Below are 14,626 nucleotides of genomic sequence, written 5' to 3'. Positions count from 1 at the left end.
TTTATTTTTTATGACCATTCAGATGAAGGTTTGTTACTTGAATGATTAAAAATAATTGGCAGGCTGATACTGGTGCTGGTGATAATTAATATTGCGCAAACTCTGTACCAGAAATATATATTTTCCCACTACAAGCAAATAAAATTATGAAGGTCTTTTATAATAATAAATCAGAATAATTAAAATACAGTATGAATACAATCTACTTATAAATTTATTACAAAAGATTGATGAGTAAATTCGATTGTATATTTAACCATTCTTATTCAATTATAAACTTGAATAAAATTTTCATAATTAGGGTTGAGAATAACTTGAGTAATAATTATCTAAATATATTTTTTCTATCATATTTATACTTACTGTAAATTATTTCATAATTTTTTATATAAATATATTTTATTTTCTTTATCAAGCTTAAGTTAAATATATTTTTATCAATAAGAAATTTTTTCTTCATGTTATATCACAGGTGTTTCATCAGGTACTTGAAATTGTCTTAACCACTGCATCCTGAAATTCAAACAATTCATAAAAATAATTTTCATTTTTCTTTCAACAAAAAAAAGAAAATGTTTTTCTTTTTTTATTTTTCTGTCTGATGACTTGGTGTTTGTTTAAGGTCAAAATGTTTTATGTCAATTGTACATTAGTAAAGCTTTTTTTTATTTATGTTTGTTGACTTTTAAATATTATAAATATAATTATAAATTTTTTATTTTATATATCAATAATATTGCTTGTGATGCCATGAAATTTAATACTTTTATTTGTTCATAGAATTTTTTTTTTTCAAGTATATTTATGTATTTAAACGAATTACATATTAATTAAAGTATAAATTTTTTTTTTTTTAAAACATTGAATTTATAGTTATATAATTAATTTTTTTTAATTAATATTATTATCCGTTTGACGGTAAATAATGAAAAAAAATAAATAAAATTTGATAAAAAGAAAATAATAATTAGTTTTTGTACTAAGTACAAAAGCTTGCTGTCAATTTAACACTATGTAATTTTTTTTTTTTTTAAATATTCTTTAAATTAATATTAAAAACAATAATAAAATCATAAATTATTTTATATCTTTGACAATGAACTAAACCAAAATATCCCTTTTTAAATAACCGTACTATAATATTATTTTTTTCTACAAAACTGTAGCTACATATTTGATTGAAAAAAAAAAAAAACAAAAAAACCCAAAGTTAATTTCTGAACTCTATGCGATCTAAAGGCAACGCGGTTTTTTTTTTTTTTTTTCGTTAATTATTTTTTTGTATATAAGCTAAATAAAACATCGAGTTAAAATTAATAAATAATTGTAAATTTAGCCTGTGCGAATAATTTAATTTACAATTAGATATAAAGCATATATATTTTCATGATTATTATTTTTTAAATTAATGATTATTATTTGATAAAATCTAGTAGGACCGAAATAATTATTAATCGCTTTGTTCTTTCGCTTTGTAGAAAAATATATGGACGTTTTCCATTTGGTTTTTTTTATTTTCGTTTTAATTGATTTTGTTATTTTTTTCATTGAAAGCACAACCGGTATTGTGATGAGCAATATTTCGATAGTTAGAAACAAAAAAAAGGGGTTTCTTTTAAGTATAAATAATATCAGTCTTCGCACAGGCCTATTATATATCATTTAAATGATAATTGTGATGTATATGTGTAATAATTACGTTAATTTAAAATATTGAAAAATAATTAAAAATTGTTTAAATAATATTAATTAATATTATTTATGATGTCACAATAATATATTGTTAAAAAAACTGTTGTTGTTTTCATGCGTAGGTAAATTATTATTGTTGAATGTGGTTTTATCCTCGGCTCCAGGCCCGACGTAGTCAAAGTGAGTCTTAATTTTTTGTTTTTTGTTTTTTTTTTCTTCTATGATTATTAATAAAAAAAAAATTATTTTTATTATCTTTTTTTTTTGTCTCATTATGCGTGCGTCCAGCTTGTGTTTAACCAGTCAGTCTGTGAAGACAAAATAAAATTATGTATAAATTTTCTTCTTCTTTGTTTGCTGTTGGTTTTTTTTTATTTATTCATTTTTTTTTTTTAATTTTTTTAATTGTCAATTAAATATAAATGTCATTAGTAATTTATTTTATTTTTTTAGTTAAAAAATAATAGTAATGTTTATGATAATAATTTTTGAGTTGGTACTTACGTGACGTGCAAATTAATAGAGGAGGAATGATTAATTTTCATCTTCATCCATACGAAGACGTTTTCGTCGATCATCACCAACATTACGTTCTTCAGCTTCTAAAACTTTAAGTCGTGATCCAAATATTTCTTGTCCATGTAATGTCTGCAATATTAAAGAAAAAATAAAAACAGTATAATAAATATTTAACATTAATTATTTCGAATTTACCTCAATAGCTTTGTTTGCACTCTCAACACTAGCATATTTAGCATATCCACAATTTTTACCAGGCAGCATGTAAACGTCAATTAAATTACCAAATCTACAAAATGCATCTTTCATAGCATAGATTGGTGGTATTGGTGGTCCACAAACAATGAAACATCTTTTTTCAACATCAGCATCAATGCTTGCCATTGGTTGTATTGGTGGTAGCTTCAAAGAAATTGAATGTTCCAAGCCTATAAAAATAAAAATTAAAATTAAATATCAATCTTCAAGTCTTCAAGTTATAAATTCAATTAAAATAAAATAAACTAACTTGGTGCAGCAAGACCAGCAGCTTGTATTAATGATGTTGCTTGTGCAATTGTTTCAGCAAGATGAGCAAGATCATTTCTAGTATTAATACCACCTAAATTTTGTGTTGATGATTTATTAATAATTGGTTTTGTTGATGGTAAACCACCACCACCACCTCCACCACCACCATTACCACCAATCATATCTGGTTTAACAATCATACGATGACCTGGTGGATATTCAAAACCATGAAATTTTTCTCTAGCATAAGCAGCAGCATTTGGATGTGAATAAACAACAGTTGCATGTCCACGTGGCATTCTATATCTAACATCTGTTTTTAAACAACAATAATCTAAACCAGGTACAATGTCAAATAGCTTCCATAATTGATCCTGATTAAGATGTGGATGTGCAATAACTTGTAAACGTGTATAACCATCTGGATTTTGATAATTTGTTATTATTTCATGACTAATTGTATTTTTATTAAAATTTGTATTACCATAACTATTTGTTAAATTATCATATGGCATTGTTAAACCACCATTATTATATTTTAAATTATCATTATGTTCTGGTTTACGTTTTTTAGGCTCAGCAAATACAGCTTTATATTTTCTATCACATTCTTCAAATGCAATTGCTGCACTTGATACTTTTTTAAATTTAACATAGCCAAAACCTTTTGATTCATTTGTATTTCTATCTTTAACAACAGTTACATATTCAATTGTACCATATTTTGTAAATTCCTGTTGTAATTCATTGTCAGTCATTGATTTTGGTAACACACAAAATAAACGTACCCATCTTTCTTCTTCATTTGTTTCACGTACAGAGCCTTGATCACGACTGTGTATATTTTATATAATTTATAATAATATATATAAAAAAAAAAAAAAAACAAAACAATTAAAATTTTATTATTGCCAATGTACTTACTTTGATGCAATCATAACTTTTATTGGACGACCAATTGTACCAAGTGTTTTTCCATTCATTTCTTCCAATGCAAATGCTGCTTCTGATGTTTTCGAAAATTTAATATATGTCACACCTATTAATTTTAATAAAAACAAACAAATTAATTTACATTATTTATTGATAATAATAATTATTATTGTTATTGTTATTATTGATTTAATGATTACCTTTATTTTCACCAGTATTGCGATCTTTGACAACCCATATATCTTCAATTTTACCAAATTTTTCAAATGATTTTCGTAATTCATCTTCCTCAAGACTTTTGTGACAGATGACAAATAAACGTGAATTTGGTGGATCATCATTTTTAGAACGTGGATCTGTTTGTGAATCACGATAATAAGAATCACGATCTCTGTGGTCAGCCATTTTGCAAAATATGTGGCCAAAAAAAAAAATGGCTTTTACAATAATTATTAGTTACTCCTTTTTTTTATTTGTTTTTTATTTTTTATTTTGCTACTTGTTTTTGGAGTGGAACATGTCGTAGATAAATACGAGCTAGATGTCCAAACTCCAATATAATCTTTCCTGTACTGGCATTATAGCTTTTTCTCTTTTTAATTTTATATCTCTCTTTTTCGCTCCTCTCGTAATTGTGTCGGTAAGATAGAGTGTCATTAATTGTTTACACTTTCCCTTTCTTTTTTTATTTTTATTTTATTTTCCCATTTTTTTCTGTCTATGTATTCATATATTCATTAATATAATGAATTTTGAATAATTATTTTTATTATATTTATATACTTTGTATTATTCTTGACAATGCCAATATCAGCTTATGAATAAGTAATTTGTAAATATTGACAAACAACATGATGTTATACGTGTATAATAATATCAGCAAATTATAATACTCCAATTGATAAAAAAAAAAATAATCATACTTAAAAAGTAATTATTTTTTTTTATAAACTGTATTATTATCCAGTGTGTTGTATTTTTTCATAAATATATTTCAACAAGTTGATGCAGGCCAAGGACTCTGATTCAAAAATTACAAATAAGGTAACTGAAAAATAGCAATAATTTAACAAAGAAAATTAGAAAAAAATTTATATCAATTTACTAGAATTTTAATTTATCATTTTTTCTTGTATTTTATATTATTTTAAAAAATTTTTTTGCAGACCTATATTATTCAACGTGGCTCGTTCAAATGTCAAGATAACGTTGATAAAATTTTCTCATAAAAATGTATAAATGAATAATTATCTAAAATTATCACTGTCTGGACAAGTTAATAAATAAATAATATAATTAATAAATTAGATAAAAGTTGAAAAATAATAAATAAATAATCATGGCTGTACCAGATGGTAGTGTACCTTGGGGAATAAGTTTGTTAAATTGGATTGGTATGAAATGGTGGCCCCATAGAAGAATGAACAAATTAGCTTGGCACAGAGGTGGAGTACTTGCATTGACATATTTAGCATACACATGTTATCACATGTCAAGAAAACCAATATCAGTTGTCAAGACAGTACTTTATCAAAATTGCAGTGGTTTATCACCACCACCAGATATTCCAATTGACGATAATAATCGTGATACTTGGTGTGATTGGGCACCATTTGGTAAATTTCATAATTTCATTTCCAACATTAACTTGAAAAAAATTACTTGATGATTTATTTTTAATAATAAATTAATAAATGATAATTTAATTTAAGATACTCCTGATGCTCCAACACTTCTTGGAACAATGGACTCAGCATTTTTATTTGCATATGCAGCAGCTATGTTCCTCAGGTGACAATTTCATGTAAGCTTTATTTCTAAAATCATTTTAACAATGTTTTATTAATACTTTTGCTCTTTTTTTTTTATTTAATATAGTGGCTTTGTTGCTGAAAGAGTTGATTTGAGATATTTTTTATCATTGGGAATGCTTTTTTCTGGTATATCATGTTATGCATTTGGATTAGCTAAAGTTTTAAATATTCACAGTCCATGGTATTTTTTTTTTATCCAAGTAAGTTGATTAATAACTTAGATAAAATTATTATTTCTTGAATTTTCTATTTGTAAATTGTTGTTGTTGTTTTTTTCCTTAGGCTGCTGGTGGTGTTTTTCAAACTTCTGGCTGGCCAGGTGTTGTAACTGTTGTTGGTAATTGGTTTGGAAAAGGAAAACGTGGTTTAATATTTGGCATATGGAATTCTCATACATCATTGGGTAACATTCTTGGAAGTTTAATTGCTGGTGGATATGTTGAAACAGATTGGAGTAATAGTTTTATTGTACCTGGTATATTAATTGGTATTGCTGGTTTTATTATTTTTCTATTTCTTTCACCAAATCCAAAAATTGTTGGATGTTCAATACCAGGTAAAAAAATTGTTAGAAAAATTTATGTTGAGGGAAGTTCTGAGGATGACAATGAAACACAACAAATTGACAATGAAATTGAGGTAAATTTAATCTTTAAAAATATCAATAAACATTCATTTATATGTTGGAATAATTAATCAATAATTAGACTTGTGCTTTTTAAATATTTCACAAAATTAATTACAAATTATTATTACATTTTTTTTATAGAAACATTTTATTGCTTTTTATTATTTTTTAATAATTATTTGGCAATTTATTTTTTGATTATTATTTTAATACTTTATCACAGAATATCACACATCGATCTAGATGGTATCAGCATGATGATAATGATGATTATGATGACCTTGTAAGTGCATGAATTAACATTCCTTATTTATTTATAATTATCACGCTTTGTTTGCTAAATCATTATTTTATATTTAAATGATAATTTATTAGTAAAATTAATTTATTAATATGCATTTTATTTTAACAAAGGAATCAAGTGCAAGATCAGAAACAAGCCCAATGTTATCAGTCAATCGACGTTGTCAGGATTCATCAGATGAACAGGCAATTGGTTTTATTGGAGCAATTAAAATTCCAGGAGTTATGGAATATTCATTGTCACTTTTTTTTGCAAAATTAGTTAGTTATACATTTTTATACTGGCTACCACTTTACATAACATCTGCAAGTTAGTAAATTAAATTTTAAAAAAACATTGAATTTTTCTATAATTATTTTTTAAAAATTCAAGAGATTAATGAAGCAATAAAATTTTTCTATTTTTAGCAACTTATAATGCAGCATTGAGTGCTGATTTATCAACGCTATTTGATGTTGGTGGTATAATTGGTGCAATCGCAGCTGGATTATTGTCTGATTATAGTGGAATGAGTGCTGTGACATGTGCAACAATGCTGATTGCTGCAATTCCAATGGTAGCATTTTATAAATTAAAAAAAAAGCATTTAGCTGAAATTAGTTGTTGATAATTGTTGTATTTTAAATTACAGTTATTTATTTATGTGACATTTGGAAGCATTTATTTCATGGGCAATGTGATACTACTGATAATTGTTGGTGTATTTGTTAATGGACCATATGCATTGATAACAACAGCTGTATCTGCTGAGCTTGGTACACATCCAAGTCTTGGTGATAATTCAAAAGCACTTGCAACTGTTACAGCAATTATTGATGGTACTGGAAGTATTGGTGCTGCTGTTGGACCACTTCTTGCTGGTTTCATGTCACGTTGGATGGGTTGGCACAGTGTTTTTTACATGCTTATGGTGTCTGATTTATTTGCTTTATTATTTTTATCAAGACTTGTTTATAGAGATCTTAAAATGTATCGACAAAGACGTCTAGCTGTTTAAATATCAACAACAAGTAGATAACACATTTAGATAATTTAATTTTAAACAGCTTTATTGTTTATCTTTTTAACAATAATTTTTAACTAATATACAAATTATTTTTATGTAAATTTATTTAAATGATAATAGATAAAAAATGATGTGCTTCTTGTATAATAAATATTTTTGTCTAATATTTGATGGCATTTATTATGGTATTCCTTCTGGTATAATGTAACTCAAAGAGTCACCAAATTCACCCCAGGCTGCTCTTTGGGTTTGAAATATTACTACCCATGCAAATAATATTGAAAAACATAAAATTGCTCCAATTGCTGATTTTACAACATCTGCAATATAATAAAATATTTGATTAAAATAGTTAATTAACAATATGATTTTGATAAATAATTGTTTACATTTTTTAATTTCTTTTTGTTCTTCATATGCTGGAACAACAAATGCTTCTTTGAAAAACCAAACTGAATTAACTGCCCAGAGAAATGGTAATAATGCAAATCCAGCTGAAAATTTTAATTCAATAATTAATTATTAATTAATGGTATTATTTATAATTATTTATTTGTTTTACGTACTTCGAAAATACCATCGACAAAGATATAATTTTTTTTCATTAGTCATTTTTGATAAATCCATTGTTTATTTACAAATTTTTTGTAAATATATTTTTGACAGATTGTTTATAATAATAATAATGTTTATTTTGCTTTTTCATGAATTAAATATGGCTACCGTTGTCTCTCCCAGCGCCTCATACGGCTCTCATGACACTAAAATCATTTGATTATTTTTTTTTATTTCCAAACTTTAAAAAACAATTAAAAAATAAACTGTTTACTTGAAAATATAGAGCATTAAATTCTCTATTGATTAAAAATATTTTTATGAATAATTATCATTAATAAATAATTTAAATTGAATATTAACTTTGAAGAATAAAATTCATGAAGACTTTGGCGCGTTAGAAATGGAAACAAAATGGCTGACTGAACAGGGCCATCTTTCTGTTAAAATCCTAAATAAAAAATAGATCACACACACAATGTCACAATATTTTTTTTTTATATAAAAATTATTTCTTTGCAATTCTTTGATAATTTTTTAACACGTGCAACAATAGTTGAGGTTATAATTACTCCAAAATTTTAATTAATTATCAACAATGGCAAAGCTTTGTTTAAGTAAGTTAAAAAAATATAGTTTTGTTAGTTTTAATAATAATAAATAAAATACTAAATGTAATTTAATTATTTTCTAGAAAAACCAAGTAAAAGGATCCAGGCTCGTCAAAGGTACAAGGTGGAAAAAAAAGTGCGAGAACACAATAGGAAACTTCGCAAAATTGCGAAGAAAAATCCAAAAAAAACGTCAAAACCATTGACAATTCCAAACATCTGTCCCTTCAAAGAAGATATTCTGAAGGAAGTTGAAGAGATGAGGAGACAGAATGAGGAGGAAAAACAGAAACGGCGTGAGGAAGCACGCGAAATTAAAAAATCTAAGTTATCTGGTGGTCTTGAGGGTCTTGTATCATCAGCTAACAATAAACAGATGATACATGAAGTATCATCGTTTGAAAATAAAAAAACAGAGCTTCCAACTGAAAGAAGAGAAGAAAATTCATTAAAAGCATATTATAAAGAGTTTAAAAAAGTTTTGGATTCAGCTGATGTTATACTTGAAGTTGTTGATGCACGTGATCCACTTGGTACACGTTGTAAACATGTTGAAGAAGCTGTTAGATCAGCAAAAGGAAATAAAAAATTAGTTCTTGTGTTAAATAAAGCTGATCTTGTACCACGTGATAATCTTGATCAATGGTTACGTTATTTACGTGCAAGTTTACCAGCAGTTGCATTTAAAGCATCAACTCAAGATCAATCTAAAAAACTTGGACGTAAAAAATTAGGTTTAAAAAATGAAAAAATGATACAAAGTGGTACGTGTTTTGGTGCTGAATTATTACTATCATTACTTGGTAATTATTGTCGTAATGGACCTGGTGCTAAAAGTAGTATACGTGTTGGTATTGTTGGTTTGCCAAATGTTGGTAAATCAAGTATAATTAATTCTTTAAAAAGAAGTAAAGCATGTAATGTTGGTAGTACACCTGGTGTTACCAAAGCAATGCAAGTTGTACAATTAGATACAAAAGTTAAACTACTTGATTCACCTGGTATTGTATTTGCTGATAGCAATGAGACAAATGAAACATCAGTTGCATTAAAAAATGCTGTTAAAATACAAGCTCTTAAAGATCCATTTACACCAGCAACTGCTGTATTAAGAAGAATACCAAAACAACAAATAATGCAACTTTATGACATATTGGATTTTTCAACACCTGATGAATTCTTTGCTAAAAAAGCAGCAAGAATGGGAATGTTTAGAAAAGGTGGTGTACCAGATAGTATGGCAGCTGCACGTGGTGTTCTTAATGATTGGAATTCTGGTAAAATTAGGTAATCTATTGATTTATTTTAAATACTTTTTAAATTTATTTTTATACAATTTTTGTAATATTTTTATTTTTTTTTCATGTAGATATTATACTGTACCACCAGAAGTTGCTGATACACAAATTTCATCAGCAATTGTCATGAAAGATATTGAAGAATTTGATATTGAAAAATTCACTGCTGAGGAACAAATGATGTTGGATAATATTGTTGAAGAATCAGAAAATGCTCAATCAATAGTTGATCCACTTGTTGTTGACAGTACTGGACCAGTTGAGTCAATTGTTGCAACGGAAATGGCCAAGAAAAAGGTAACAATTTAAAAAAAATTTATTTATTATTTCATTTGTTTTGTGTCTTTTTTTTTTACTAATAATTATTTTATTTATCCAACAGACATTTAAACTTAAACAAATAAATGAAAAACAAGAAAAAAAAAATAAATCAAAACCAGCACAAAGAAAGAAAAAAGTCGACCCATTGTTTGAAATTGAGGGAAATCAAAAAATAAATAAAATGAATAAATTGCAGTTCAAGAAACAAAAAAAAGAACTTGCACGTAAAAATAAGTCAACATAATTTTTCATTAGTAAATATAAATATGTTTTCATGTACGTAATTATAAAAATAATTAATCTTTTCGATTTAATAAAATTTTATTATGTCATTTAAAAAAAAAAAATTATTTTCATTGATATTTCTATTATTTTTAAAAAATTAATTAACATTTTTTTTCGATAGATAATTATTTATTTAAATAAATATTTCATTGACATTTGAATATTATTAAATTGAATTTTTATTATCTCAAATTTATCAAATGACAATTTTTTTTTTTTCAACTTTCTTTTTGTCAAGAAAGTCTTGTTATTTAAATAAATTTTTCATGACTATGTGAGTGATAATTACGATAGATTAATTCATCAACCAATAGTAAAAAAGTGGAGCATCAACAAGTGGCTTTATCATCATTTTAACTTATCAATGCATTTAAGCTTGACTCTCTCAACGTTTCAAGGTTTCATTGTGTCCGTTGCACTCTTCAAGTGTCCAGTAAAATTGAGTCTTAATTTATAAAACAAAATGACTTGGAAACGTCCATCTGGTCCAGTTCACATATGGAAAAAAATTAACATTCATGACACAAATAATGTTGAACGTAAATTTACAATTCAAGAAATTTCAAGTGATCAATATGAAGAAGTTGTCAATCACATGTCTAATATTTACACTCGATATGAACCCATGACATCTTGCTACAGTAAGTATTTTTTAATCCAACATAATAACATAAAAATAATACTCAATGAATCATTATAATTATGACAGATTTAGCTGAAGATGAAAAATCATTAAAAGATTTTCAAGACATTTGGAATGTGATGTTACAACAGGGAATTTCAATTGCAGCTTATGAAACAATTGATGAATCAAAAACATCAATTTTAGCTGGTGTTAATATTCTCTATAAAAGTGACAATGAATTTGAAAAATATATGAAAAAATTCCAGGTGATAAATAACAAAATTTCGATTGTTTTTTGTTTTATTTTGTTTGTTAAATTAATGATGATGTTTTTGTCCAGTTTCAAGGTGAAAGCTCAAAAATATTATTTGACTTTCAAAATAAATGTTATGAAAAATTAGATCCCCATGAATTGTATGGTGTTGATGAATATCTTGGTGCATTTGGGTTGAGTGTAGATCTAAATTATCGACAACTTGGTCTTGGAAAAATTCTACTTGAAACAAGGTACCAATGATTATTAATAAAAATAATTAATTTATAAATTGATAAATTTATTTTATTTAATTTTCAAGAGATGATATTTGTCGTGAGTACAATATTAAATACACATCAACATTTTTTACAAGTTCATTTGCTCAAAAAGCAGCAACACATGCTGGATTTACAGTAAAACTTGATCAAAAATTCGACAATGCTATTGATAAAAATGGTAAAAAATTATTTCCAAAATTATCAGGTAAAAATTGCAAATTAATGGATAAAAAAATTGATTAAATTATAATTATTAATAATATTTCTAATATTTTTTTTCTTATTTAATAATTTTCGATGAATTTTATTTAATAATAATTTTATTTTCTAGAAAAATAATTTTTTCTAATTTAATAAAATAAAAAAAAATAAAAAATCAAGTTTATTTAAATTTTTAAGAACTAATAAAACATGAAATAAATTTAATAAATTATATAAAAATTTATTTTACAAATTAAAATACATCAATAGAGTCAAAAAATTAAATAAAATTATGAAAAATTAATTTTACACAAGTCTATGATTTATTGAGAAAATTGAATGCTTATAAAAAATTACATGCTTATAAAAGTACTTAAATAATGACAAGTTATCATCATGTAAGTACTCTTATCATATTGACTTACTGCATCATTATCTCATCAAGGTTTTTTTTTTTTTTCTTTTGCATTCATATTATTAGATTTATGAACGTCAGTGATCGCGAATAAACCAGTCGTCAGTTACTTGCCGACATCATAATTCAATATTTATTAATTATTATTACAAATAGAAAAAAAAATATTCTACTATTTTAATTAATTTTTAAATTGTTTAAAAAATGGCTTGGTCAAGACCATCAGGTCCACCACGTGTATGGAACAATATTGAAATAACTGACACAAATAAAATAAATCGTAAATTTGTTATTCAAGAAATTCCAGAAGAAAAATACGACGAGGCTGTTGATCATATGTGCACTATTTTTTTACGAGATGAAACAATTTTATCATGCTTTAGTAAGTATTATTTATAATTTAAAAAATATAAAATTTATTTTTCAAATGGATTATTAAATTTTGTAAATATTAAATGAATTAATGAATAATTGTTTTTATTTTTTCATTTAGAAATAGCTGAAGATCCAGTAGCATTATCAGCAATGTATAAAACTTGGAATTTTATTGTTCAACAAGGTATTTCGATTGCAGCATATGACATTACTGAAAATCCAGAAAAGCCAATTCTCGCTGGTGTTAATATGCTATTTTTTGGAAATGATAAATTTGAAGAAGCACTTACTGCAATTGAGGTCAATCTAATTAAAAAAAAAAAAATATATGATTAAAAATTAATAATCTTAATCTTGATTGTACTGTATTTTTAATTTTCAGTATGAAGGTAATTTAAAAAAATTATTTACTTTTGTATTGGGAGTGTGTCATGAAGTTGATCCTCGTTACACTCATGGTGTTGATGGATATCTTGGTGCATTTGGCCTGAGTGTCGATCCAAATTATCGTCGACTTGGTCTTGGAAGTACTATTTTAAAAGCACGGTAAATTTAAATGACATTTATATTTTTATAAAATTAATAATTTGTTTATTTATTGATACGCATTTGAGTATAGTGATGCTATTGGAGAAAAATATAATATTCAATACACATCGACAATTTTTACAAGTGAAATTGCACAGAAAGCTGCAGCTCGTTGTGAATTTATTGTTAAAATGGATCGACCATATTGTAATGTTCTTGATGAAGATGGAAATAAATTATTTACAACATTAGATGGAAAAAATTTCAAGATTATGGAAAAAGAAATATGTAAAAAATAACTAATTCTTAAATGTATTTTAAACTTGTTCATTAAACATATAATTTTGATGCAATTAATTATCAGTTTATCAATTTCAAGTGATAAGATTGTGTTACATTTTCTTTCGGCCAATTGATTTTGTTATTTCAGAATTTTTCTATAATTATTTTCAAGCCTGAGGTAAATTGAAATTATAATTTTTTCTCTACATTAAATTTATTTCAAATTAATTTATAAATATCTGTTAATTATTTTTAATCCATTAATTAGATATGAATAATGTTTATTTTTTCTTTTTTTTATCGATAATTATTTTATTAAGAAGAAAATTTATTATGATTAATCACCGTAGTAAAATTTAAAAACAAAATTAGCATTGATTGTATTTTTTTTTTGTTTAAATATATATTTATAAAATTCGATTGATATTAATATAGACATTGAGTATATCGACGATATTTAACAACCCTAAAAATACCGATCGAGTCACCTCTAAAGTTCAAAAAGAGGGTGGATAAAGGGGTGCTTTTTTCAATTTACAATTGGTCATGTAAAAGACCACAAATAGCAAAAAAAAAATTTTTTTTAAAAAAAAGAAAATAATACGATGAGAATTTAAATAGACCAAATAAAAAAAAAAAACTGTGATTGTCGAATGAGCTTCATTCAAATGTCGTTCAATCATGTCCACTCTATACAAAAAAAAAAATAAAAATAAACGATGCATCGCGCAAGACTTGAATTCACCGGAGGTCAATTATTATCACCACAATTCCACATACTTATTTGTTCCATTTAAAAAAAATAAAAAAAAAAAACTAGGTCAGATTAAAATAATTTTTCAATACATTTATTATTAAAAATAATAATTAAAATTAAAGTAGACGAGATTAATTCAACAAAAAAAAAATAAAACAAATTTTAAATTTTTTTCTCAAAAATTATTATTAACAACAAATGCATAGATGTTTTTTTTTTAAATAAAAAAACTCCATAAAAATAAAATGATAGTAAAACTTACATTAAAGATGAGAAAAGATGAGAAAAAAAAAAAAAAAAAAAAAGAGAGATCTTTCGGAATCAATTCCCGCCACCTTTGAGAGCATTTATATTGGAAGAAAATAATAAAAAAAAAAAAACGGATATTGAAATGAAAAAAAAAAAAAAAAAATAAGAGAATTTAAAAATAAAA

The 14,626-nt window shown here is 25.1% G+C and overlaps 6 protein-coding genes across 9 annotated transcripts; 4 read left to right on the top strand and 2 right to left on the bottom strand.

Annotated features, from left to right (window-relative positions):
- Window positions 1-50: 50 nt before the first annotated feature.
- Window positions 51-4,257, bottom strand: LOC122858689 (RNA-binding protein 45). Of its 2 annotated transcripts, none has more exons than XM_044161775.1 (6): window positions 3,855-4,257; window positions 3,646-3,760; window positions 2,720-3,555; window positions 2,407-2,639; window positions 2,197-2,340; window positions 51-513 (listed from the first exon to the last, which is right to left on the bottom strand). In XM_044161775.1, the coding sequence occupies exons 1-5, from the start codon at window positions 4,057-4,059 to the stop codon at window positions 2,227-2,229; spliced, it is 1,503 nt and encodes a 500-aa protein (XP_044017710.1). In that variant the 5' UTR covers window positions 4,060-4,257; the 3' UTR covers window positions 51-513; window positions 2,197-2,226. The 2 variants fall into 2 exon arrangements, with proteins under 2 accessions (XP_044017710.1, XP_044017711.1); XM_044161776.1 differs by lacking the exon at window positions 51-513 and adding an exon at window positions 1,920-2,000.
- Window positions 4,258-4,527: 270 nt separating this feature from the next.
- On the top strand, window positions 4,528-7,572 carry LOC122858682 (glucose-6-phosphate exchanger SLC37A2). Of its 3 annotated transcripts, XM_044161744.1 has the most exons (9): window positions 4,528-4,698; window positions 4,821-5,270; window positions 5,367-5,445; window positions 5,533-5,668; window positions 5,751-6,107; window positions 6,320-6,379; window positions 6,511-6,709; window positions 6,808-6,956; window positions 7,032-7,572. In XM_044161744.1, the coding sequence occupies exons 2-9, from the start codon at window positions 4,994-4,996 to the stop codon at window positions 7,395-7,397; spliced, it is 1,623 nt and encodes a 540-aa protein (XP_044017679.1). In that variant the 5' UTR covers window positions 4,528-4,698; window positions 4,821-4,993; the 3' UTR covers window positions 7,398-7,572. The 3 variants fall into 3 exon arrangements, with proteins under 3 accessions (XP_044017679.1, XP_044017680.1, XP_044017681.1); XM_044161745.1 differs by lacking the exon at window positions 6,320-6,379; XM_044161746.1 differs by lacking the exons at window positions 4,528-4,698; window positions 4,821-5,270 and having other exon boundaries at window positions 5,368-5,458; window positions 7,032-7,560.
- Window positions 7,519-8,103, bottom strand: LOC122858732 (gamma-secretase subunit PEN-2). The gene is made up of 3 exons (XM_044161839.1): window positions 7,973-8,103; window positions 7,796-7,900; window positions 7,519-7,726 (listed from the first exon to the last, which is right to left on the bottom strand). The coding sequence occupies exons 1-3, from the start codon at window positions 8,031-8,033 to the stop codon at window positions 7,587-7,589; spliced, it is 306 nt and encodes a 101-aa protein (XP_044017774.1). The 5' UTR covers window positions 8,034-8,103; the 3' UTR covers window positions 7,519-7,586.
- A 347-nt stretch (window positions 8,104-8,450) lies between these two features.
- Window positions 8,451-10,640, top strand: LOC122858681 (guanine nucleotide-binding protein-like 3 homolog). The gene is made up of 4 exons (XM_044161743.1): window positions 8,451-8,578; window positions 8,656-9,859; window positions 9,942-10,167; window positions 10,253-10,640. Exons 1-4 carry the CDS (start codon window positions 8,560-8,562, stop codon window positions 10,433-10,435), a joined length of 1,632 nt encoding a protein of 543 aa, XP_044017678.1. The 5' UTR covers window positions 8,451-8,559; the 3' UTR covers window positions 10,436-10,640.
- Window positions 10,641-10,939: 299 nt separating this feature from the next.
- Window positions 10,940-12,213, top strand: LOC122859654. Its single transcript, XM_044163338.1, has 5 exons — window positions 10,940-11,117; window positions 11,186-11,310; window positions 11,442-11,608; window positions 11,677-11,840; window positions 12,152-12,213. The coding sequence occupies exons 1-5, from the start codon at window positions 10,940-10,942 to the stop codon at window positions 12,211-12,213; spliced, it is 696 nt and encodes a 231-aa protein (XP_044019273.1).
- Window positions 12,141-13,606, top strand: LOC122858723. The gene is made up of 5 exons (XM_044161830.1): window positions 12,141-12,234; window positions 12,318-12,633; window positions 12,745-12,926; window positions 13,009-13,172; window positions 13,246-13,606. Exons 2-5 carry the CDS (start codon window positions 12,456-12,458, stop codon window positions 13,451-13,453), a joined length of 732 nt encoding a protein of 243 aa, XP_044017765.1. The 5' UTR covers window positions 12,141-12,234; window positions 12,318-12,455; the 3' UTR covers window positions 13,454-13,606.
- The last annotated feature ends 1,020 nt before the right edge of the window (window positions 13,607-14,626 follow it).

Source organism: Aphidius gifuensis, linkage group LG6, assembly GCF_014905175.1.
Source record: "Aphidius gifuensis isolate YNYX2018 linkage group LG6, ASM1490517v1, whole genome shotgun sequence".
Classification (NCBI taxonomy): domain Eukaryota; kingdom Metazoa; phylum Arthropoda; class Insecta; order Hymenoptera; family Braconidae; genus Aphidius; species Aphidius gifuensis.
This window is presented reverse-complemented; position numbering and strand designations above follow the sequence as displayed.

Coding starts and splice junctions, on each gene's coding strand:
- LOC122858732 (XM_044161839.1), bottom strand. CDS start 8,033: ATGGATTTATCAAAAATGACTAATGAAAAAAAATTATATCTTTGTCGA. Junction 7,901..7,972: donor TTGTCGATGGTATTTTCGAA/GTACGTAAAACA, acceptor TAAAATTTTCAG/CTGGATTTGCATTATTACCA. Junction 7,727..7,795: donor ACAAAAAGAAATTAAAAAAT/GTAAACAATTAT, acceptor ATTATATTGCAG/ATGTTGTAAAATCAGCAATT.
- LOC122858681 (XM_044161743.1), top strand. Junction 9,860..9,941: donor TGGAATTCTGGTAAAATTAG/GTAATCTATTGA, acceptor TTTTTCATGTAG/ATATTATACTGTACCACCAG. Junction 10,168..10,252: donor CGGAAATGGCCAAGAAAAAG/GTAACAATTTAA, acceptor TTTATCCAACAG/ACATTTAAACTTAAACAAAT.
- LOC122858682 (XM_044161744.1), top strand. CDS start 4,994: ATGGCTGTACCAGATGGTAGTGTACCTTGGGGAATAAGTTTGTTAAAT. Junction 5,669..5,750: donor GGTATTTTTTTTTTATCCAA/GTAAGTTGATTA, acceptor TTTTTTCCTTAG/GCTGCTGGTGGTGTTTTTCA. Junction 6,380..6,510: donor ATGATGATTATGATGACCTT/GTAAGTGCATGA, acceptor ATTTTAACAAAG/GAATCAAGTGCAAGATCAGA.
- LOC122859654 (XM_044163338.1), top strand. CDS start 10,940: ATGACTTGGAAACGTCCATCTGGTCCAGTTCACATATGGAAAAAAATT. Junction 11,311..11,441: donor AAACATCAATTTTAGCTGGT/GTTAATATTCTC, acceptor GTTTTTGTCCAG/TTTCAAGGTGAAAGCTCAAA. Junction 11,841..12,151: donor ATTATTTCCAAAATTATCAG/GTAAAAATTGCA, acceptor ATTTTACACAAG/TCTATGATTTATTGAGAAAA.
- LOC122858689 (XM_044161775.1), bottom strand. CDS start 4,059: ATGGCTGACCACAGAGATCGTGATTCTTATTATCGTGATTCACAAACA. Junction 3,761..3,854: donor CAATACTGGTGAAAATAAAG/GTAATCATTAAA, acceptor TAAAATTAATAG/GTGTGACATATATTAAATTT. Junction 2,341..2,406: donor GTGCAAACAAAGCTATTGAG/GTAAATTCGAAA, acceptor TTAATATTGCAG/ACATTACATGGACAAGAAAT.
- LOC122858723 (XM_044161830.1), top strand. CDS start 12,456: ATGGCTTGGTCAAGACCATCAGGTCCACCACGTGTATGGAACAATATT. Junction 12,634..12,744: donor AACAATTTTATCATGCTTTA/GTAAGTATTATT, acceptor TTTTTCATTTAG/AAATAGCTGAAGATCCAGTA. Junction 12,927..13,008: donor AAGCACTTACTGCAATTGAG/GTCAATCTAATT, acceptor TTTAATTTTCAG/TATGAAGGTAATTTAAAAAA.